The following is a 25,979-nucleotide window of genomic DNA, read 5'->3' on the forward strand; positions in this document are numbered from 1 at the left end:
GTACATTTAACCCCCCAAAATCCACCTGATATAGTTTTCTGTTCAGAAAAAACAATTGCTTTAAATTTTCCTAGTGAAGAAGAAACACTGATTACGCTAACATAACGGAATGGCAATTCCCTGACATGACTCTTAATGGCTTATCATGCTTAAGAAATCCTGTCAGTTGAAATTCAGGCTGGAACTCAATGATGTCCAGGAACTGGATTTGAAATTATTAACTCCTGAATGTAACCAGATAGCCTTGCAGAAGTAGGATGAATTAAGGTTCAAGACAAATGCCGCATATAATATAGATCTTAACCTCATTTAGAAGCAATGTTGTTTAAGGCTTTATTAAGGGATTGAGTTACTGCTTCTGCTTAAACAGAAGTGACAGAGTCATTCACAAGGGTAATAAAAATAAACAAGATAATGCAAGAGAGGGAATTGCACCTACTGCTAAGGAAGTAACTGAGAAAAATAATGCAGATCTTCTATTAGCACTGTTTGGAAAGCAGCATGGGATCCAGTGTCTAAATGTAACTCAATTTAAGCAGATTTTTCGAAAAGCCTTCATTGAGGTCTCCCATAAAGGAATGTGGTCAACAACAACAACAACAACAAAATCAAAGCTTTCACATATAAGTGATTTTGTGAGGATGCAGAGAAGCAGTATGACCTACAGGGCTCCATTAGAAGGCTCTTGGCTGTAGCTCTGCTTCTACCAACAACCACTTTACTTTTGACAAACCACTCCTGTATCTAAATGTTCTGTGTGAAAGAACTAGGGGTTTTTTCCTAGAAATACACCTTCTTTTCTAGACCTACTTGTAAAATATCTACAGAGGGTAAAAATCTAAGGCTAATTTCTGGTTTATAATGCACACAGGTTTCTGAGAACAGCAAGTGGTTTTAGTTTTAGTGCAGAGAGGCTTCTAGGTTTGATTGGAAGCATCCTGCCCAAGCTGCAGGAATGAAGCTTGTTTTGGTAATGCTGGTATTGTAAATTAATCTTGCACTCAACAGCCATTTAATTTTTTTTTCCAGGGTTTATCCCAACAGACTGAATAAACTCCTGCAAAATAATTACTATAAAATGATTTATCTAGCATGCTAACCAGTGAGCGTGGAGGATGTTCAATAGAGAACCCGTCTGTTAAAGCTTCCTTGCCTGACACTATTCATTTGAAAGTGAGGAATTGGTGAGCACTTTATTGAACACGGGTATTAAAGCACCCGCTGGCTTTAAAAGGATAGTTCTGTTAGAAATTCCAGTCTACAATTCTTCAAGCAAAGCATTGTCCTCGTTCTGACACTCTGATGATGCTATGATGTTAAAGGTGGAATTAATTGCTCTCTGAAGTGCCTCTTTTTCTCTCTGTCGACTAGAAAGGGACCTCAGAGACTAGCTTTGACATGATGCCTAACTTTCAGATAGCTGAAGTCACGAGAGATGAATACCACCTTGTCTAACTTCATACAACAAAGCCACATGAATGTCTGAACTAAATCTTGCCTAGGGAGATTGAATCCCGTGATGTCGTGAATTAGATGACTGGTTTATTATAGAGATTTTATTCCCTGACAGTTCAGTTGAGGTCTAGACTGAGAACTGTGCTGAACTGCTTGGGAATTAGCTTTGCAAGTTGGAGTTTGTCTCCTATCCACGGAAAGTGTTTTCTGGCCTTTGCTCAAATGCTAAGAAAAGCAGTCAGCACCATCAGAATATAGATGTGTCAAAAAAAGAGGTCTCCTATACACTACTAAGACAAAGAAATAAGGAGAAAGGCTTTGTAAACTGGAAAAGAAACTGTCTTCATTTCATCTAATGCCTTTCCTATGCGCTCTTTATGATCACTTGGCACTTAGCGAAACCCACGCCAGTACAGCAAGATTCCTTAGGCAAACACAGTAGCTCTGCCCTGAGTAACTTTTGAAATGAGTGCAATTTTCTAAAGAGGAGTCCCCAGAGCGAGCACTCAACTATACCAACGTGGTCTCAGCTTTGGCAATGCCCAGCATTAACTAAAATCTCAAAGCTGACAGCAAGCCTACGCTTTCCTGTTTCATCAGTCAAATCCCTCAACTTAAACTTGTCGCAGATGCACCACTAACCCGCTGGTTATCACTGCTGCCACAAACAGCCTCATTCTGTTCACTCACTACTTCTCTCTTGTTTCTAGGATTGATGAAAGGGCTACTTAAAATTGTACCCATTTCCTCTCAACTAATTCCACCCCACGTCAGCTAATGTAATGCTCACTCACTACAGCCCAGCCAAAGGGCTTCGCTCATCTTAATTCATCTCTTGCTGCTTGCCTTGTGGTAAGGAATTCACTATCTAATTTCTTTCTCCTTTGCCTGTACTAGTGCACAGCAAAGACCAGACTCCTCTGTGAGGACTGCTCTGAGGTGATATAGCAATATGAGTAAGTGGAAGCAGCAATAAACTCCTCTGTAGTATTTACAGAACAGTGACACTGTGGGCTTGCAGGACAGGAGGAGTTATTTTACTTGACTAACTTCCATTTGGTGGCATCCTGCCTGGTCATGACACTTCAGTTTCATTTCAGCAATTACCTTAATTGTCCAGGAAACAAATGCACTGTTTACTTGAAAAGTCAAAAAAAAAAAATAATATGAATCAGAAAATGCTCTAACTGCTATTATTATACTTGAGAAAGGCAACTGCAATACATTACAGACACTGCTGATGTCTGGAACTGCTAGGAACAGAAGCAGCAAATAGAAGTACATTTATTATCATTTAAGGGGAGCCACGTGAAGTCACGAAATAGCCTGCATCCCACAAATCAACAATTAAAATGAAGCCTATTTGCTACAATCTAAACTTACGACAGAGTAATAATTGCCCTAAAGGTTTCATGATGAGATTAGATAGGGAGGAATGTTTTACGACTAAAGGGCTTTCCCTTTAGGGAATAGGATTGTCCAAATGAGAGAAATTGCCTGATTTCACTTGGGAGCAGAGGAAGTTGGAGGTGCTCCAAAAATGAAATTAGAAGAAAACAGAAGAAAACCACCATAAGCAAGGAAGATCACTGCAAAGCACTCTGTGCAAAGATGACCAGGTCAAACATCTCCTGGAGTAGAACTTTTTTTCCAATGTAACAGTAAGAAAGCTTATTTTCATTTCTCATTTTTCTTAATCAGTTTTAAGTTATATTTTTAGAAAATATACTTTGCACAAAGCGTACTTTGGAATCCGATTTGTAAAAAAATCAATGTATTTTTACAGTACCATGTATCATCGCAAACACTAAGCATCAGCTCCAGCCTCCTTTACCTACAATGAAAGAACAGCTCTAACTTAAACCAAACTCTTCTGTTTTCCAAACGAAACTCTTCTGTTGGCTCTGAAGAGCCCAGCAATGCCATAAAGTGAAGTCCAAATCAGTGATTTATCTTGTTTGGCTCTTCCTTTTTCAAAAGCTTTGATAAATATATAGGGGCAGATCTTCAGCTAATACAAGTAGTTGAAGCTTCAACAATTAATGGGATGACATGCGATGTGCTTTACAACTTTTACTAGCAGAAGCTCCACTCGAGTAACTTCAGTGTTACTCACTTCCTCTACTTGGAGGAAGTGCTTGCATGCAGTAAATACTACCATTACTTTGCTGTCTAAGCCACTTGGCAATTGTTTTAGACAGGTGAGTCACTCTCCTGCTGTTTTGTTACTGATGTGTACAATAAAAGTGCCTGATGAGTTAATACTGTTGCCCAAATTTTACACAGTGTTTCTGATCTTGGACTGATTGCTTTCTTTTTGTTATGGTTTCATTAACATAACCACATGTACATACACTGCTATGCCATGAGATGCTTACAGAGTCAACATTGACTTTCTATAGTCTGATAATATTACAGAAACACTGAGATTTCATCCTTTTCATATCAACAGGTTTTTTGTTACTGTGTAACATGATGCTGGATTTATGCGGTTGTTGCTTACAGCTCCAAATGACATCTTAAAAATCCAGTACACATATTAGGCTTAAGTGCATGGAATATTCACTGCTGTAGTCTCCACAGAATCATTTACACTAGATTGTGGCTCACACGAATCAATCAAAATAGCTTAGATTCCAGTATGCCACAACCCATCATCTCACAGAACCAGACAGACTGCCCCTCAACCCTCCAAGTTTTTACATGTCAAAATAATTGCTTTGTTCATCTCTATTTACATCAAATGAGAAATCCAGCACTGATACTATTTTTGGACCATGATAAATCTCTCTGTGAGAGTTGACTAAATTATATTTCCTTGTAGATCTGAAAAACATTTTCAAACCTCTTATTTTGCTTACAAATCTGCTGATGCTCCATCAATCATGTCCCATGAACAATATACTTCAATCTGGGACTGGACCCAGAATCCAGCTGACTCATGTAAGTGCTTGCAATCTCCCAGTGGTACAAAACTTCAGCACTTCAGCTGGTGATCGTTTAAAGAAGTGGGGGGAAAGGGTATTCTTAAAATTTCTTTAATGTAATAAAACCTGACTGTAATTTAATATCTTGTCATCCGTGTGTGACTTTGGGATCAATATGCGTTACTAGCAGGGCTTTCAAAGGCTCAATTCATAAAAGCCCTGTATGGCTCATTTATGGAGGTACTCTGTAAAACTGCCTCTGTGGAAGCATGGTGCACAGTCTGCCCTTTCTCATCCTCACATCCCCAGTGCAATTCAGTAATGATGGCATTTTTGAAAACTCCTGGGGGACTAAGGAGCGTGGTTCCCATTAATTTGTGCTCCTAAGTCCCTTGGCAGCTTTTCAAAGTTCCTCTCTTTCCCCATGTTTTTCATGACTTCAAAGTATAAGGATCTCCACATACAGGTTTAATGATCCTGACTGAGATTCTGATGTGCAGCTACCGGTTGTGTTCCCAAATACAGCTTAAAAGAAGTCTCATTTGTTGAAAGGGCATGCACTCCTTCTCAGAAAACTTTGGTCCCCTGTTACAGATTCTTAAATTTTTCAGGGAAAATTAGTGCATCGGGTTTATGGTATTTCTATTTATATATTATGGATATGATTTGGAATTACAGGGTTGAGGCTTTTTGGTTTCAGTTGTTCTATTGCGGAGCATCTACTTCACTGTGTCCATCACTGCTGGCATCAACGTACCACATCTCTCCCATAGCAGACACAGTGCAGAATTATCGAACAACGCCTGTGGTTTGCTGCAGTGGCTGGTTTGCTAAACAAGGCTGCAGGAGACCATGCACAAACAGAACAGCATGACAAAGCAAGCAGAGCTCCCTGAGGTGGAAAGAGGAAAGTCTGGGGCAAGGAAAGGGAAGAGCTGGACCGGGTCTTACAGCAAGACTGGGGCAGATGTGCAATGAGACCTCTCAGACGCAGAGAACAAGCTGAACTTGAATACTGCACAAGATAAGCCCTGAGGTATTGAAGTGTCCTGAGCCAAAATCTAAAGAACACTTCACTGTGGTAAAGAAAGAGGAGTTCTACCTGTCCTCAATCTCGTATGCGTTGCGCCATTGAAGAGCAGTGGTTCCTCAGAATCCAGTGTTGGTATGTATGACACTTATGAAGGCTTTTAAAAAAATAAGGTTTTTGCTTCTGACATTATTTCCCCTTCTACAACCTGGAAGCACACACAGAAAATTTTCTTTCCTCCTTGTGCCATCATTTTATTCCTGTTCTTCAAAACAAGAACAAACTACCTTGCTCATCAATGCCCCTCAGGCTCTGCTGAGTCATGCCAGAAAAAGGGACTAGCTTCCACCTGAACATCCCACGTATTTACCTTTGCATTTGATAAGTTTAGATGTTAATTATCAATCCTTTTGCATTTTATTCGGTTTTCAAAATTCACTGAATTGCCCTCAGTCCTACTTGGTTTCTTTGCCAGTTCAACAGATATCCCTCTAGGTAGTTCAGTCTTGGTGACGGAGTGCCTATCTGATTAAGTTTGATTGCTCTAGTTAATTAATTGGATTGTAAACATTTATTCCAATCCTTTTCTAACTGGTCAAACGCTTTAATCATTTTCACTATCTAGTCCAATTATTCCCACCTGATATCCTGTCATTTGTTTCCAGTGTTACTGGTTTATCATCATCTCTCCTTTCTTCATCTCTCTCATTTATCCCTTTGCTCGTGCAGTCTGATTCCTACTCTTTTTGCTTGATCATCTCCCTCTTCTGTTCTGACTTTCCAAGCTTCCCTGATGTCTCTCACCTCTTCTCAAAGACCATTGTCATTCTTCACAAACATGAATCAAGTTGCACAGCCAGGTCTTAACATCTTCAAACATCAGTCCTGTTTAAATCAAAAACCCTTCTTACAGTTAACACAGACCTTCACGGATCTATATAAAACAAAACTCAGAGCAAAATCAAGGTTTTGCACACCCTTTGTTACAGGCCAGCAGTCTTTTGAAAGGTAGGGGTTTATTACGGAAAGAAAAAGGGAGAGAGAAGACTGTCATCTACTTACACAATGGAATCAGCTTGCATAAATCTTTCAATCTGGAGTAATACTGGTTTAAAATCATTGGGTCATCTGTAAATCATCACTGTCCTCCCCATTTCTCAAGTGGTAATAGTGAATGCTATGATTGTTTCAATAAATCCAAGCAGTTAAAACATCACAAGAACTAAGTGGCAGCAATTAATAGTAATAAAAATAAGTTCAATTTGGGGAAAGCAGATTACAGAGTTCATTTTCTTTCACTGAATCAATGGTTCCCCTGTTGAAATAAGCCTTAATTAAGGGAGAAGGTCAGGATAAAAATCATATAAAGCATTAAAAAGATAATGTATGGGCCAATTCTTCAAGGTGTTAAAAAGTACTTAAGACCCACAACTGTCAACATTTGCAGGGGAACTGAGGGATTTTCAGTGTCTTAACTATTTCCAGTACCTCCTTTGAGCAGGCCCTTCTCTTTTGGTTAGTAAAGTTTTGGATTTTCAAGGCTGAGATTTCTCAATGCTGTGATTTCTCAATGGTGTTTCTTAACCCAAATCATCTAACCTTTTTTAAATTCAGAGTTAGACAAACCTGCCCACTCTGGTAAGATTGTCTAAGAAACACCCACACTGGGTCCTGCTGTGGCAGATTCCATCCAGCCTTCCCACCTTCTGTACGAAGTCATCAGTTTCAAAGACCAGGTTATACGCATTATTCCACTACCTGAAAGATTTCTCTGTAACTCCCCTCCTCATATCTTAAAACCTCCACATATATCATCAGTTGATTACTAAACAACAGAACGCTAGGTACCAACTCACCAACATACACGACAGACCTACAAAAACCAAACGCTCTAGATATTTGGGTTCATTTTCCCCCTCCCCCTGCCTTTAGTGAGTACACTAATTTTCTAAATAGATTATTTAACATAACCATCACTGTCTAAATTTGGCTCTGCAAGAAGTAGGTGCTCGCAGTCAGCAACAGAAATGCATAATCACTAATTCATTACTGTAAGAAGCTACTCTACCACTAATTGAGTTACTGTGCCTTTTCTAGAAGCAATATTAAGAGTAAATTTGCTTAATTTTTTATTCCTGGCGTTACTATAACTTAATTTGAAAAAGATGAAATGAAAAATGAAAACAAAGATAAGCCCCATAACAAGCGCATTAAATTTATTCTACTTAAATGGGTACAAACCACAAGTGAACTAATTTTCACTTTGGAATTATCTTAAAATGATTTAACTTCCCTACAGCCACCACACTCATCTGTAAAGCAGCTTTTTTCTCCAACACAAGATACGTAGAGGATTAAAACACTACCAGTTAGGGATGGTTTTTTGGCATACAACCTGAAGTTAGAGGAATCAGTCATACCTCATGGGGGAGCAGAGGTGAATGGGGAGGAAGGTGGTTGCCAAAGAATTTGGAGGCAAATATTCTTAAAATAGTAAGGCTTTTCCAAATGCCTACTTAGTGAAATTAACTCCGCAGGAAAACCAGCTCAGTGGAACTGTATAAATAGCACAGGCCACTCCAAAGAAAATGCAGCCAATCTGCCTAATTTATAGATTTATTTTTTTCAAATTAAGGATACTCAGGATTTAATCCAAACATACTGAATAACTCCCACTGACTTCAATTAACTCTGGATCTGTCCTCTGGCTTAACAAGCTCTTTAACCACGGCAGTAATGCCAAAGGAAATTTTCCAGCTTCCTATACACAGAAATGACCAGGATAGGCCAAGTAAGTATTATGGTAAATGTTGGTCCTAAACCTCAAATAGAGACAACTACTTCTGAAATTTAAGACTACTTTTTCTTTGCTAATCATGGCCATTTTTCAGGTTTATAACAAAGGCACAATACTGTTGCGTTCACCCGTTCCCCTGAATTTCTGGGCAGTGATGGATCTCCACACCATGTAAGATGACATTGCTGGTTCCACTGAAGGGATATATCTTCTCTCCAATATCCCCTAATTACAACTAAGCAAATAATGAATAATTAAAAAATATCGACACCATTAAGTTAGTTGCTTCATAAATCTTCTGGAAACATCTTGCAATTTTACTCAAGTGAAACTTACTTAAAAGTTACACAAAATTCTTTATGAATTAATAATTATTAACATCTAAATTAGCTTTGTGTCATGCGGGACTTCAATTAGAAACCCGTGAGAACAATCACTAGAACAACCTCCTCAGGGACGTGGTGGAGTCCCCATCACCGGAGGTTTTCAAGATGCAGCAGGTCAGGGTGCCTGATAATCTCATTTAGGCTCCATTTCCCATGAAAGGCTGGAGCAGATCATAGAACAGTAAGGGTTGGAAAGGACCTTCAGATCATCCAGCTCCAACCCCTGTCATGAACAGGGACACCTCACACTAGACCATGTCACCCAAGGCTCTGTGCAGCCTGGCCCTGAACACTGCCACGGATGGAGCATTCATGACTTGAGCAACCTGTTCCAGTGCCTCACCACCCTCACAGTAAAGAACTTCTTCCAACCTGGGCTCTTCTACGTTTCTATCAGATACACTGATACTATTTCCGTTCTTGGTTTCAAAGATGTTAACTTTTCTAGGCAATTTTCCAGTAGGAAGCATCAAGAATTCATTTTGAAAAGGGCCTCACTGGTATTTTGTTAAGTTCAGCTAACCACAACATCCTGTCAGCAAATTAATTTATAAGACAAACTGCAGCAAGTGAGCCTATGTGGGAAAACTGAAATGATATATATTCGGGTTTTGTCTGAATACACAAAAACATGATTTCAGTAATGATTCACATACGTAAGTAATCCTGTTTGGAGAAAGCCCTTATTGATTTCCTGCAGTTGATTCATAGATCTGTTGCTAGATGTTTTATCAAATGGGATCACGAAAAACTCTACCTGACAGTTGCTCATATTTCTTCATATATGTTGCAAGTCCATATTCTTACTCTTCCCTATCTTTTTCCAGTAAAATCACCTTCAAGTCTTCAAAATTCTTCCTTTCTGGAGCAGTCCTCTGCTTTGGATCAAGGATTTTGCTTTTAGTACAACCTTAACTTCAACTTCCAGGAATCTGCATATGTATAACTATGAGATCATTACAGAACTAACTACTTACCAGCTCTAAAGGCAATGAGTGTGTTCCTAAGTACTTTCAGTAGCTACTGAAAAACGCTGTGGCTGAGTAGACAGAATCATTAACTTAACACTACGCCTTTTCTTCCTCTCCAAAATAAATATGTTTTTTATGCTGCTTACAGAGGTTGAAAACTTGAAAGCTAAGTGCTGCTTCTTGGACAGGCTGAATGTCTGAAATAACTGCTTTTAGCAGCCTCAGAGCATCATTAAACCTTTAACATGTTTTAGAAGCATTTGATCTCCATGCCCCTTACTTTAAAAGTTACTTCGAACTGGTAAATCAAACACTGCTAAGTAAAACAACGCCTTGTCATTCACTTGTGCTTACTACTAAGTACTTTAATTAAGACTTTTGGAAATAAGTTAGCAAATTAATTCATTTACAACTGCAGTAAAAAATCAGTAGGAAACCCATTAAATATCATTAATAAGTCAATACATTACTTAGGAAATGAACTCTATTTTTATTACTAGAAATTACCATCAACTATAAAATGCCACTGTACTAATTACTTCACTTGCAGAAGGAACAATTTCTTAACTTGCATTATTAAATTAATATTACTTCTCTGCAATTATTTTTTTATTCTTTTTTGCTTTGGATACTGCACTTGTTTAACAGTAAGTTGTAAGGAAGAAAATGAGATAATCAATAGTTTAGGTTTTACACACTGACAAACACCATCTGTTCCACATTTAAGACAGTAATTGAAAGTCAATTGGCTGTAGGATGCTGGGTAATGCTACCTGTTAACTGTTCTGATCCAAAACCTGTAGAGTTCCAAGAAGCCTTTCTATTGACTGTAGGGGCTTTCTGATCGGAATCTAATCCTAGGGCTCAGGAAAACTTTCTGTAATAAAACCAAAAGCACTTACAACTGTCATGGGCTAACAAGCCCTTGGACTACAGCCCTGGACTACAGAAATGATAAGAGATGCACCAAATACAGTTTGGGCCTATCCTGAGCATAAAAGAAATCAACAAAACCAAAACAAAACACCCCCTCACCACCCCCCAAAAAGAACCCCAAACAAAAAACCCCAACCCACAAAACCTACCAAAACCAAAGGAAACCCCTCAATCTGCAAGGGCTTTCCTTTTTTCTATCAAGCTACGCCAATCAAGAAGGATTATATGGAATTGGGAAATGTGAAGATACCCAATGACAGATCACTTTGATTTTCTAATCTGCTGCACAACTGAATGAAGAAAGGGAAACATGGAGCACAATTAAGACATTGAAATGACAGTTATGTTTCCACTCTACAATTTTCGGTTAGATGGGATATGAATCTAGAATATTTAGATTTAGAATTTCGAATTTTATCAGTACCTAATTTTTTTTTTCCAGTTCAAGTGCAATAAAAATCTCACCTTTTCCATGATTAAAGAACTCAAAAAAACCCATGGAATTTCCAATGCTCAGAAGCAAATCCCAACCTCAAACTTCTACTTTCTTCAAGCCCCTGTTGGCATCTAATTTAGATCCAAACCTGTATCGACTTATGGAAATGGCAGCCCGTTTTCCTGTCTGGGAGCCTTAATTTTTAAATTGTGCCTGTGGTCTTCAAAAGGCTTAGAAAAATTAGGCTGAAGGCTTGTTACTGCTTCTCAGATGCTTCTTTCCCAAGTTTACCCATGCTTTAGGTGTTTTAATGACATTAAGGTATGAAAACAGCTAAGCTGCCCAAAGGCTTCTAATAGCTGCAGAAAAATTAGATTTAAATTAATCTTTTCTTATTGCTTTCCCTATTTCCTCCAAGCCTAAGGTGCTGCCCTTGGCTGCTCATCACCACCTTCGTTCTTGTAAAATGTCACAGCACCACATCTTCAGCTGGGTGTAAAATGCTTAGTGGTATCAACCCACTGAAAAAAGAACAAGTAGTTTTATTCCCTGGTGGTGTTACTCATATGCTGTGTCCTGTGAGCAGAGCAGGGGAGTAGCCAATTGTTACAAATCTGTAGACAAAAGGGGAAGATTTGTTCCTTCTTTTGCTCACAATATGTCTTAATAGCCTCAGCAACTGACATCTGTCATCTACAGAGCAGTGCCCAGTATTGGAATGAGCTCACTCAGCCAATATTATCCTTTCACTCAGCTGTCCATCACTTATGGCTCTCCTTCAAATGCTCCCAAGAGAAGAATTCCTGTACCTTCATGGGAGCTGAAGATCTCCCCCCAGTCTGCCATAAAATTTGTTGCAATGAATTCCCAAAGCACCGTGGATTTGAATGACTTCTGTCTCATTCACTTTTTTGTTCTGCGGAACTGAAACACTTGCTTGTCAGCCTTAGAGAGCTACCAAGACGTGTTCTGTACATCATCAGCAGAACAGGTTCATCCTGTCTGACATGCCTTGTGCTTTCAACACAATGTCAGGCTATTCCTTGTTGGAGCTTAGAGATCACCTTTATGTATGGACAGTGCAATGAACCCCTTAATGCAACAGACCTTTGTGGAGAGTAACATAAATAACCAAAACAACACATATTTTCCAACATATTTCCCTGTCCTACACAGACTGAAAAGAAGGATATGCATCTCAGCTCAGCAGAACTCCAAATAAATAAAATGGATGAAATGTGTTAAGTGCTGTAAGTAATAATATTCTTCACTGACACTCCACCTAAAGATTTCAGTATGATTCACAAGCTCCATAAAGCTGGCAAAACTAAAATGCAGCTGCTTGTGGCATGAAGCACTAAATTTACATACCTGAATTGATAATGGAGCTTGTATTTAAAGAAGTAACCCCATTAAGGTTGCCCATTATTAAAATTCCACGCACTACATTGAGCTATTAGGGGTTACTCTGCAATAACTGCTTTGGAACATGGCCAAAGAAAGGTTTATTAGAATCATGTTTTCCACTGCTGTTTACAAACACAACCCTGAAATTTGTTATCAGGATGGTCAAAAGCCATCACAATCAAACAAGTGATTTGACAAGAAGCTTTAATTCTGTGCAGGTTCTCTAACAGCCAGGAATCATGCTCCTCTCCAAAAAAGGCATCGAAAGACTATGAGCTAGAAGCAATAAAACACTCTACGTTACCTGTACTGCAGTTCTTCATTGCAAAGGAATCTATAGCCGCTACGCTCTTGTTCCCATAAGCAACATACTCCAGTGAGATCCGAAATGGTTTCTCTAGATGTCCAACTCTCCTTTGAAGCAGCACCCATCTGGTCTCACCATACAGTGAGAGGAAAGAACAAAAAAGAGCAGTAAGAAAGGCTACTTTACAAGGACCACATCCCCCAGAGCAGCAGCTCCACATAGGACTAGTCATAGCGTGCCTCCTAACCCCAGCCCTTGCTCCCCTCATGGTGCTCCATGGTCAGGGCCTTTCCCTCCCATGGATTTTGCAATAGCAAGCTTCTAAGCACCAAGATTTCCACCCAGCTAAGGTGTGGAAAACCCAGCTAAATGGTAGCTTATTGCTCTCTTCTGTCACACTTCGGTGCTCCCAGATTTCTCACAGATGTCTGCCTGCTGTTTAAAAGAAGCCTCACTTTCTTTGCAAAGCAAGCTGTGGAATCTGCTCTGCACATGTACACCCTCTCTAAATAATGCTCCTCCTGGTTCTCACCGGCAAAGTCTCTTAATCACTCAGGCAATAAGCCAGTCTCCAGGGCTTGCACGATAGCTGTAATTCCCAGCACTGTGTGGCTGGTTGAGTTAACATGCTTTGCTTCTAATGCAGCTGGCTGGAACATCCACACATACCTGAAGCACTACAAATAAAACACGCCATTTCTCCTCTTCACACTTCCTCCTCCCCCCAGTTCCCAAACAAACAAAAAGTCCTACCAAGTTAATCAAGGAACTAAGGAACTGGATTAGGATTAGCAACCCTGAAGACTAACATCAACACTCCAAGAGTGTTTCAATTTAGTCTGCTTGCTGCCAAGAGTAAATGACAACAAAAAGTCTGTATGAGCTTAATTTACTCTGAGACACTAGAAGACATCAAGGCCTGGCTGCCTTGAATGTCCACCTTCTCCCCTCTGATCAGCTAAGTATGCTGCTCCACCTGAAACACCCTGGCCAAGCAGCACAAGAACTTCTCCTACACCCTCAGCTCTTGCACGTCACCCTTTAACTTTCAAACATTCTCTACCCAGTAAGAAATGGCTAAAGGCAGACAGTAAAATGTAAGTATATGTTTTTTCCCCAAGACACTGGAATTCTGATCTGCGAGGAAAAATTTTAAGGAATAAAATACTGGGATGATAACATATTCTGGCCCATTTAACCTTTCCCCCTTGGGCACAGCCTGCCAGTAAAACCCCTTGTTGACACCATTTGTGAAGGGCTGCTTGCCAAGGGATGTGTATTACTACTTCAGCAGTGATAAAGAGCCCCGCACCCATTTCATTGCAGTTTACTCAGTACCTGCTCACTAACAATAAACATGACCATGTTCCATCCCGTAACTGGTCAGCTGGAGCCAAACACCACAACAGGGATCTAATAAAGCATATCAGGAAATGCTCTTTATTACACCTCTAACTGCTATTTTTAAAAGATGAGAACAAAAAACTTATTGTGTTTCCTTAAGTTGCTTTCAAACACCAATATTAAGTATTTTTGAGGAAGACTGGAAGTATTTCTAGTTGATATAATGGGCTGGGGCGAAACATTTTTCATTGCTTTTACAAAGATATTTCCTCATCAAGTTACCCCCATCACCCCACACACTATGGGTCTGTGCTTATACATGAGCTGTGCACAAGACCACATTTTTCTTGGGAAGGGAACCCACTGGAACAGGTGTTCTGAACAAAAGAAACCACACGGTTTATCTGGAATCCATAGCAAGAACCTCCTTCTCCAGAAGTACGTGTAAATCTGGGTGTTATCAGGTTAAGACACACTTCTGAAAGGAGATACAACAACGTATGTACAGGACATTTCCACCAACCAACCATCACTTGTGTGTGCTCCAAGAAAGGATCAATCCCAAATCGCAGACCCTATACTGCTTCCTGCTAGAAGACTTTTCTTTGCTCCATGTCCACTGGACAAAATTCCCAGCAGGCAAGGAAGCTGCCAACAGGTATGTTAAGGACCTGCAGGAAAGTCCACAGCAGGAGCTGTATAAAGATTCTGCCAACAGCTAATGCAGTTCAACCTGCAACTCAAAAGCAAACACTGCTTTTTAATGATTTACTAGGTTTCTTCCTCCCTCCTCGTCCAGCAAGAGAAGTGAAACTAGACTGCTAAGTTCCACTTTTTATTTACCGTTACTTTTTATTCCCACATCTCATCTTCTGAATTCTGCGCTCAAGGTTCCTGCTTAAGAAGAGGATGTTGGCATCCTCGCTCCCTTTCTGTCCCCCTCCCCCTAATAGATAAATCTGCTGTTACTGGAATGAAATTAAGTAAAGCATTGAGAGTACTTTAAATGCCTAGCTTGTGAGTGTGTTATTTCTTTTCATGTCATCTCAAGTTAGGCATATTATAAGGAATAGAGGATTTGAATTTCCCTACAAATAGAGTAGAAATCCACCCTAGGTTTAATTCTGATTATGAAATACAGAAGCATCTGTATGTCATGAAAATCGTTCTCCTCAGCTTCAGAAGACTGATGGATTTTAATTCCAAGTACGCTGTGACTCTCAACAATGATTTCCATTTCTGTGCTACTGCTAACCCTCTGGATAAATGTGCCAGGAGTTTTAGGAATTGCTTTTCTGAGTTACTGGTGCAATAACTTTAGTTTGAAATTCTCAGGCCTCTCATAGTTTACCACAGAAACTTTATTAACTCCCAGAGTGGTTGCCAGGCAGGTATTTTATATCACCACAATGCATGATTGGAAAAGGCAGACTCACTCAAGTCCAGATTCATTACAAAATATACTCACATTTTGTGGTACAAATTCCTACAATAGGTTGTCTGGGAGTCAAAGATTCATGGGAAAAGAAATCCCAAGTATCAGACTCTTTCTTCAGAGAGACAAAAATAAATAAACTAAAGATTATGCTAACTGGTGGATTTATCAGGGACATTAATAATAGCCACTGGGTAGTAGAGACCCACAAGCAAATCTAGATGGGAGTCAATCCTGCTGTTATTCTGTGGCAGAACAGGGACTCTGATCTCCAGACCTTTCCATACAACACCCTGTATTTAACAGACTCATACTCCTTTCCTGTACTACAGTCTACCGGGCAAAATCTACTTCAGCATAACAGATACGCATCAGATGTTAAGCAGTAGTAGCTTTATTAAATTTGTATTAGAGGCCTACATGTTACAAATCTAATTTTAGAAAGCGTTTTAGCAATTACTTCAGTCTTTTTTTTATCTTTTGAGATAAATGGGGAAACATTACATGTGGAACCTCTTCATCAAATCATACTTAACCAACCAGATAGCTTTCTATGCTGAGATGGTCGGCTTGGTTAATGAGGGGAGCAGTGGATGTCGCTTATCTTGACTTTATTAAGGTTTTCAATGCTGTCTCCCATCCCATCCTCAGTGACAAAATGATGGAAGTACAGACTATGGAAGTGGACAGTGAGGTGGACTGAAAACTGACTGAACTGCCAGGCTTAGAGGGTTATCATCAGTGGTACAAAGTCCAACTGGAGGCCAGTCACTAGTGGTAATACCTCTGGCAATCACTAGTTGTAGATCTCTGGGCCAATAATGTCTTCTGTCTTCATTAATGACCTGGATAATGGGACAGGCTGCATCATCAGCAAGCTTCCAGCCAAACTGGGAGGAGTGTTTGATACACAGGATGCTTGGGCTGCCACTGAGAGGGGCCCTGACAGGCTGGAAATCTGGGCCAACAGGAACCTCATGAAGTTCAATAAAGGGAAATGCAAAGTGCTGCTTCTGGGGAGGAACAACCCCATGCACCAGCACAGCCTGGAAAGTGCCTTTGCAAGACTCACAGGTCCTGGTGGACAAAATGCTGAACATGAGCTAGCAATGTGTCCTCAGTGACCAGGAAGGACAATAGCTTCCTGGGCTGCACTGGGGTGATTCTTCCTCTCTATTCTGCACTGAGGAGACACATCTGGAGTGCTTGGAGATATTCAAAACCTCATATGGCTCTGGGTAACCTGTTCTAGCTCACCTGCACTGAGCAGGGAAGTTGGCCTAGTCAATCTCAGAGGCTCCTTCTAACCTTGACCATTCTGCAACTCTGTGAAACGTGGGTCCCCAAAGCAAATTACAGCAGATAACAGATTGCTCCTGTTATCCTCTGCATAACCTCCAAGCACTCTACAGAGTGATGAATCAGCCTGGTAAGCTGACAACCGCAAGGGCAAAGGCACCAGTTACTGCGCACACAGCTATCATTTGACACAGCCTTCAATAGCAAAACCCTTTTTTACCACAACACTAGCTATAATGACCATGATAATCACTCTAGATACTGCCTCAAGCAATAAAAAAGATCACAGTTTAATATTTAATCCTTTATGCTGTACAGCAACACACTATACTGCATTGTTTAGGCACTGCTCAGTGTCTTGATACAGCCACTCAACAGGACCTTCACTGAAGTTACAGTAAGAAGTTGGTTCAGATATCTTTAACCTGCCATATACAGAGATTTGGACAGAAGCTAATAACATCCTGGTCTTCAGTGACACAGTAGCTCAAAATCCTAGATTCAAATATTTACAAACCTTAGAAAAGTTCAGACCTGCGTATATCATCTGGAGAGAATTTATTGCTTAAAAGAAAGCCTGGGCAACACCCAGAGTTTCTCTTAGAATCATAGAATCATAGAATCGTAAGGGTTGGAAAGGACCTTAAGATCATCTAGTTCCAACCCCCCTGCCATGGGCAGGGACACCTTGCCCTAAACCATGTGGCTCAAGGCTCTGTCCAACCTGGCCTTGAACACCGCCAGGGATGGAGCATCCACAACCTCCCTGGGCAACCCATTCCAGTGCTTCACCACCCTCACTGTAAAGAACTTCTTCCTTATATCTAATCTAAACTTCCCCTGTTTAAGTTTGAAGCCATTACCCCTTGTCCTACCACTACAGTCCCTAAGGAAGAGTCCCTCCCCAGCATCCTTGTAGACCCCCTTCAGATACTGGAAGGCTGCTATGAGGTCACCACGCAGACTTCTCTTCTCCAGGCTGAACAGCCCCAACTTTCTCAGCCTGTCTTCATATGGGAGGTGCTCCAGCCCTCTTATCATCCTCGTGGCCCTCCTCTGGACTCGCTCCAACAGCTCCATGTCCTTTTTATGTTGAGGACACCAGAACTGTACGCAGTACTCCAAGTGGGGTCTCACAAGAGCAGAGTAGAGGGGCAGGATCACCTCCTTTGACCTGCTGGTCACGCTTCTTTTGATGCAGCCCAGGATACGGTTGGCTTTCTGGGCTGCAAGCGCACACTGCCGGCTCATGTTAAGCTTCTCGTCAACCAACACCCCCAAGTCCTTTTCTGCAGGGCTGCTCTGCTTACAAGGCTGTATCATTCTTCTCCAAAACAGAAAATGCTTCTGATAGACCTGAACACAGTGTGTTATTCTCCACCTTGGACCTCATGCAGCCCTGCAAGGGTTACGTGTTAGATCCTGAACAAACCAGAGTACTTCTCTGTAACTTAACCTTTCTTAAAACCTCCCAATTCATGACTCAAGTTTGCCAGGTACCAGGTTTTGCTCCCCGGCTTCTATTTCACATATAGTTACCCAGTTTCAGAAGCCATCATCCAGTTTTCATGGCAACTTAATTTCCAAGAGATATTTATAGTTCAGACACTCCTCGGTTGTTCCTGCAGTGTGCAGCTCCAGGAGGAACACATTCTTGATTAATTCTAATCAATATACTAATACTTTAGATGCCATTTTGCATGCTCCTCTGGGTAATGCCAGCACTAATTAACTGCTAGAACTCGTAAGTAAAATCTCAACCCAGAACACTTGCACCCTGCATTTCTCTGTCTTCATGGGTAAGTGATTTTTGAATCCAATTAACACATACATACTCACTGGGTGCTCTTTCATCCTGCTAAAGAGAGGTTTCAAAGTGTTCCAATCCAGCAAGATTTGGGACTTGACATCTCATGTACAGCAATCATCTTTGTGACAGCCATCTACATCTGGAAGGTAGAATTAATTTCCTTGCTGTCAGCCAGCCTGACCACCTGTGTTGCCACCTGTACCTTCAGTACAGAGCACTGTCAGCTTGCACCAGCCCCTAGGCGGGAGTTAAGTTTCACCCAGAACATTATGCCAGCCTGGCTCAGATCAAGTCACTGCTTTCTCACATTTAGAGGCCAATTTGAAAGCAAGAGTCTTTGATGTATGAGAAGAGTATGGAAACAATTATTAAAAACCAAAGAAGCAAACCTTAAATCCTGTCACCTTAGATACAGTAAATGAGGCCAAAATGCACTTGAGCTGTGGTGTGGGAAATGAAGAGCTGCACGGCCCCTCCTGGGTCACAATTCAGCTTATACACTCCCAGAAGCTATTAACAGGAGGCTTAGGAAAGAAAAGAACCTCAAACTATCTCCTCTCCTTAAGAAAATAGCTCTCCAAATACAAGCTGCATTTTGCTCTCTCATCTCCACTTGCCACAGAAAAAAATCTGTGGAATTTAACAGACTTCTCATACCTAACTTGAGTTAAAGTGTAATTTTATTTCTCCAGGTACAGGCTCTCTCTCATCTAAAACACTCCTATTGTTACCAAAACTTATCATGGTACGCCTGGGAGGAAAGCACAATCTATCTTGACAAGAACTTAGTTTTATCTCTTTGGTAAAAGATTCAGCAATCTTTGGGGAATTATAAGCTTAAACAGCAATAACAGCAGCTGCATCAGAGTATTTCACAACAAAATCCACCTGCGACATATGACAAAGGTAGGGAAAAAATTAGAAGCTGATTTTTGAGAATGAAACTTTGCTAAGGGCAGAATTAAAAACTATCAGGAATCCAAAAGAGAATTTTTCCCCTTTACTAGATGAATTGGTGAAAGAATGTAACTTTCTCCATCTTGCATGCCATTGCATGGTTATACAGGAGTTTATAACAGGTTTTAATCTTGCCTCCAAACTGCTTCCAGACTTTCTTTTCCTTCAGCAATCACTGGACACTGCAAAAAGGAAGAACCAGACCAGCGCTTTTCAGGCTGCAGCAAACAGCAAATGAAAAAGTGCTTTCAAGAAGCAGCCCACACAATTTTAAAAGACAGAAGGAGAAAATAAAATGACCCATAGGAGGCTGTGTAAATTCTTTTCTCATTACTTTATACAACACAATACACTGTCTTATAATCAATTTTAATCATCAACTTCAAATTAATTTCCATTTACTGATCTTAAAATTACTTAAAAGACATCAGAGCCTGAACTTGACACATGATGATGCAGTCATGAGAAAGATCTACCTTCTAAACTGGCAACAAATAAAGGTACTGTATATTAACGTAAGAGATTATTTAGCATTAAAGGAGATAATTCTTGATGTGCAAGCCTGCAATGCAAACTCTCTTGCTCATGCCTCATTCTAGTGAATAAGAAAAATGGTATACATTTTCTCCTATTGATTTAATGCCAGTGGTCCTTCTATCCTTTTCTACGGCCTTTTGCACAAGCAAGACAGAACAGTTAGTGACAGGTTAAATACAGTGAAGACCTTTATTAGTGTCATTGGAGCAGACCTTTAACATTCCTGTGACTGGTTCCAAGAATGCTTCTCTGCCCTTGCCTCAAAATGCCTTTAGAAGATGGGTTGACGCCATAAAGATTAAATAATTGTAATTATTTTCTTTCCTTTTACTCTTTTAATGCTTTCAAGATAAAACTAGTAACACCACCGCCCATAGGAAATGCTCCGTAATTCTGCTAGGTTTGACCGATGAGTCAGACACTGTGTAATTACCTTCCCTAGAACAGAAGACCAACAAGGTCTGGGCTCCAGACTGCAATGACATAGCCTCATATGTGCTGGGAAGGAAGCTAACTCTACCTTCCTTTTAAGATTGCAGTGCTGGGCTCTTTTGCACAGCTGCTGTACTGAGAACTGGACAACTGGGGAGATGGAGCCAGGAGGTGGCTGGTCTCTTCTCCCAAAAAGTGATGATAGGACAAGAGGAAACAGTCTCAAGCTGCACCAGGGGAGGTTTAGACTGGATATTAGGAACTATTTCTTCACCAAAAGGGTGCTCAGGCATTGGAACAGGCTGCCCAGGGCAGTGGTGGAGTCACCGTCACTGCAAGTGTTCACACACTGTGTAGATGAGGCCCGCAGTGCCATGGGTTAGTGGTGGCCTTGGTAGTGCTGGGGAATGGTTGGACTTGATGATCTTAAAGGTCTTTTCCAACCTTGTTGATTCTATGATTCTATATCACAATATGGCAGAAATGGCGTTAGGGTTCAGTGAGACACAAGTAGCCCATAAAGGATTTTTTTCAGTTATACTTACTCTTAGGTAACAATGAAAGTTTGCATTGGTAATAGAATCTCCTTCTATATTCAGAGCATGCTACAAGACCACAACATAACTACTCTACATGTGCAAATTTATTAAAATGGCAGAAGATAAAACCTATGAAAAATCTATTTTTCCTGTTAACTTCCACAGAGCTCAAAATATTAACTTTTTTTGTATCTACATCGTGAGCGTCACGTTGAAAAATCACTGTTACAAAGATTCTGCTTTACTAACCTGGTTAAAGTAAATTCCGTCCTTTGAAAATGTGAACACTTACATTTGAGTGCTGTAAAGAATTAGATCAGGTAAGTAACTGAAGAATTGCAGCCTCACAATTAAATCTAGTTCTTGTGATTACAAATGATGAATCTTCTAATGGAATTTAATACAGACAGAGACCTTGGAAGAAAGAGCATAGAACTGCAGAGGGATTCAAAGACAATGCAATTTTGCATTATGGTGGAGGGCAAGAGTCTTTCCAACAGACTGATCTGGCACCTTTGCACTGGAACATAATGCACTAAATGGCAAGGTTAAGAGACTACTGCAAATGTAAATACAGTAGAGCTAAACAACTTCCACAGAGGAATACGTTCACCTAGCACTGAACTTTGCTTTCTGTTTCCCAGTTAAACCATGCAAGGTGGAACTTTCTTCCACTTCTTGAGAAGTTCATGCTTAGAGGCACTCCTGGGACGCTACAATTAGCAATCATATCCAAGATGTGGCATCAAAACTGATGTGAAAAGAATAGCTCAGGAGACCTTCCTGATGCATGGCTCTTTAGTGTCACCTCCTCTTGTAGTCCTCTCCCTATTTGCAGATAAGCTTGATTACACATCCTTTAATGAAACCAGCACTGCCAAAAAAATGAGGTTTCACTGTACAAAACCAAATTGCAATAACTGCTGGTTGCATGTAAGCCACGGCAATCCCATGAATGCTTCACATTCACACAAACCAACACATCTTTAGATGCTTCTACAGACCTCACAGCCCTTTAGCAAAGAAATCAAACACCTCATTTTTCAGGTGGGTCAAAAGGAGGCACAGGAAGGTTACATGACTCATCTAGTCAATAACTAGATCGTAGAACTAGGATCAGAGATAAAGTTCCCTGATTCTATGTCCTAATCCACTGCATCATGCTGCTTCTGATGAGGGTAATTAAATTTCATGCTTTGAGAATAATTTAATTGTCTAAGGTTCAGAAGGAAATTCCATCTTTTCAACCCAACATGCAGCACTGCTTAGCTGTGCCAGAGAGTAGCTTCATTTTTTATTTAAATATTGAAAGTAAGAAAATAATCTAATCTTAATTACAGTCAAGTACAGGGAAGGCTTCGGAAAGACAGGATGTCTTTTCTAAAGGAAGAGTAGTGGCAACATATTCTGCAATAACTGAGTTCTCAAGAGTCATGTCTGGAGACCGATTAAAGCAGGATTTTACGTCAGCACTCAGCAATGGCTCTTCACAACACAGCTAAAGGGAAGTACAACCATTGTGCTGCTCACCATCTATATGGTGGAAAAAAAGCCATGAAGTATTTTAGGTTCACAGGCTGAAAGAGCAGATGAGAGGGAAGGTTTTACTTAAGAGAACAGCTGTTCTCTTGAAGGATAACTCTGTATTCTTTAGGGATATACTGCAATTATCTAGCAGCTTTAATAACCTAGACATCAAAATAAGGTATCAATATATTCAAAGGAAGATTAAGGACTAGATAAAGGACTGTTCGAATCAGAAGGTTCAGAAGGATTTACAGGACATCTACTTCAGGCATTCCTGCCCACTATAAGACAATCCCAAACCTCCTGTGAGAGGCTCCTAAAATCAAACCCCATATAAAGCTGTCTGGCTAGAAAAAAATTGCCTGACTGGATTTCAGAGATTCCCAGAAACCAAAAAGGCTGGCGGATAATCCTCAGTAAATACCACCATAACTTCAGCTGTTCACAGTGTTTGTCTGCAGCACAGAGGTAGGCATATGACTGCATTGGGTATGGGGTTTGCTGTATGCAGCGCAAACTCAGAATCACAGACTGGTTTGGGTTGGAAGGGACCATAAAGCTCATCCAGTTCCAACCCCCTGCCACAGGCAGGGACACCTTCCACTAGAGCAGGTTGCTCCAAGCCCCTGTGTCCAACCTGGCCTTGAACACTGCCAGGGCTGGGGCAGCCACAGCTTCTCTGGGCACCCTGCGCCAGCGCCTCAGCACCCTCACAGGGAAGAATTTCTGCCTCAGAGCTCATCTGAATCTCCCCTCTTTAAATGAAACATGATAAAAAAAAAGATAAATGTCTCCCATACAACTGTACAATACAGATGTCTATACATAAGCAACTTGAGGGGTGACATGGAGGAAATTGCAAGGGTGAAGATGAAAGATGGATTTTCTGATGAACAACTTCTAATATAATTTGCTTCCTTCAAACATCTAGGAAGCATCTGAATGGGGAAAGATGAGGCCTGGAATGCAGAAAGGTTGTGTCCATTACAGCTTACACAGCAAGTATTTTAAGAGTTACCCTGTTGGGGAAGGGGGTCTTTAAATTGTACGACTCAACTCTGAATGGAGAAGAATGTTAAAAACCCGAAGAGAGTGACTAAAACCATCACCTGGTCAGTGTACTCAAAGAAATGGAACTTGGGAGGCTAGCATCTACTTGTCAGAGCAAATGGCACATCAGAAGTCAGAACGGCCGTATCACTTCACAACTGAAATGTCAGCTTTAGCAAGAGAAACACCATGAAAGCAAAGTCTGCACAGCTTTCAGCATAGCAGCAGCCACAACAATGCTCTCACAGTTGGTAACAATGTCCTCGCTATCTTACCTCGTTTGGAACATACACGAGAATAACATCTGCTGTGTACACCCAAATCGAAGAAATGCTGCCTACGCTCAAGTCTAACTTTTGCCACATGTACTGAGCCTGTTCCTGTGCCACTGATCTAATATCCCTCACTTTGTATTGGATATTCTTGAGAACAAGAATTGTAGCAGGCTGTGCTGAACATCCAGAAGGGAATCTAAGAGTAGCCAACCACATCCGCTGCTGCTTGGAAACACAAGTTTAAGCCACTGTCTGGGATCTCAACTCCCCAGAACTTTGAGCACAGAGATGTTTGATTTAGCTTGACACACATTTGCCTGTTAGTCTCAACACTTGGCATACACACTTCCTTTGAGGATAAATAACAAAAGCCTTGACAGGGAACATGCATAGAAAACAGACTCTATAAGGTGTTCTAGTATAATTTACTGGCTCCTCACAGTTAAAGAAAGAGGTACCTAAACCAAGAAGCTCATTTCCTTGTCTTAATATTCCAATGAAATTGAAGGTGGTTTTGAACAGTGATTTTAAAACAGCATGAAAACATGATGAGTGTTTTTAGTGTTTAGTGATAAATACCTAGACCTTTTCATGTATTCGCAAAGCACAGAAGTCCTGCCAATGCTATTTGTCTCAGTATCACATTAAACTGTTTTTTAAATTCAAGCAGCCAGTAACTGCAATTCAGTATCATTTGGTGGGATAGCTCTTGCCTCTAGACACCATCCTGGGAAGGAGACCATGCACTGCAGCAACCTGGAAAGCTCAGAAACATGAGCTTGGCCTCAAAGAGCAAGTCTCACTTGCAAGCTCACCCACATTAGGCAGAGACTGGAAAGAAAACCATTCCACGATTCCCTGGCAAGGAAGAAATGGGGAGAAGGGCCCCTGCTATGATACTCCAGTGTGACCCTAGAAACATTGTGACATTTCTGTGAATCTAGGTATAAAAGCATATATTTGGTGCTCAAGGATACCATAAAGCTTCGTTAACAATACCCAGCTCAGTGAAAAAGGCCAAATTAATCCAGGCCCCGTTCCTAGGGTCTGACCTACACCCTATTTTGAACATGAAAAATCAAACTCTGAACAAGGATGAGTTTTGCTGGATGAACCCACACCAACTTTAGAGCACTTCAGCAAAGGCTGCAGGTATGCCGAGCATGTGTGCAGGGTACCTACTGTCGACTCACCTACAGGTAGCATAAACTGGGTAGCAACACCAAGGCTGCATTTCCTGACACTAATCATCTCTTTCATATCACATCAAGAGGATTTTTCAATGCAATGTTTTCTAGGACTGTTTCCTTGCTGTTCCTCATCTCCTGAACAGAATACAACATAATCTGAGTGCTACAGGCTTATAGGAAAGACACAGCAAAATTTCCAGCCCTTTCTTTCCTCCCTCCCTGCTTTCCCACATGGGCCGCCCGAGTGCCTGCTTCAGAGAAGGATTTTGCCTTTTCTATCAAAATTCGGATTTATTGACCATCCAAGTCTCACAATGACCTCTATTTTCCCTAACAAACATAACCACAAAGCTCTCAGGCTCCATATCTGCCAAGAACAATCAATACTGTTGAATAAAAAACAGCCTGTGGACCACAGTGGCCCTTGCCTCTGCCTTGCTCAAAGGTTTTGTGCAGTTTCAGCTTGTTCTTGGGTGAACCAGCTCCTGGGTAATTAGCACTTCAGATGCTCCTGTTTTTATGGGCAAACTGCCTCAAGATATACCAAACTCTAGACAGAAGGAGGTTAAAGCTGCCTGAGTCTGTGGGATATGCAGAGATGAGCGACAGGCTGGAAGCAACTGTGTTTTAATCGGTAACTCCATGTCCACCACAGCCCTACCAAATACATCCATGTTAGCCACTGCCAGCTACATCCCAGCTTTGCCATTAACCCACACTAGAATGACTTTCTGTTGGTTAAATGCATTCACCTGACACAGTGACAAACTCTTCTTTTCTGGACAGTAGTTCAGAAACAGGCTGAATACACGGATAATGAAAAACAATGGGTAAAGGAAGGTCTACCAAGAAAGGCTATGGGTATATTGGAGTTTCTGTTGACTGCATGAGGTTTTCAGGCTTTAAAAAGGACTGGAACAGCAATTTAGCCT

General features: G+C 40.8%; 1 protein-coding gene across 2 annotated transcripts in view; it reads right to left on the reverse strand.

Annotated features, from left to right (window-relative positions):
* Nucleotides 1–25,979, reverse strand: part of ALK (ALK receptor tyrosine kinase) — a 312,254-nt gene that overhangs the window by 95,647 nt on the left and 190,628 nt on the right. For both annotated transcript variants that reach the window (XM_030499619.1, XM_030499618.1), the window contains exon 5: nucleotides 12,650–12,777. In XM_030499619.1, the coding sequence (XP_030355479.1) occupies nucleotides 12,650–12,777 (128 nt within the window). The remainder of the gene's footprint in view (nucleotides 1–12,649; nucleotides 12,778–25,979) is intronic.

Source organism: Strigops habroptila, chromosome 10, assembly GCF_004027225.2.
Source record: "Strigops habroptila isolate Jane chromosome 10, bStrHab1.2.pri, whole genome shotgun sequence".
Taxonomy (NCBI): domain Eukaryota; kingdom Metazoa; phylum Chordata; class Aves; order Psittaciformes; family Psittacidae; genus Strigops; species Strigops habroptila.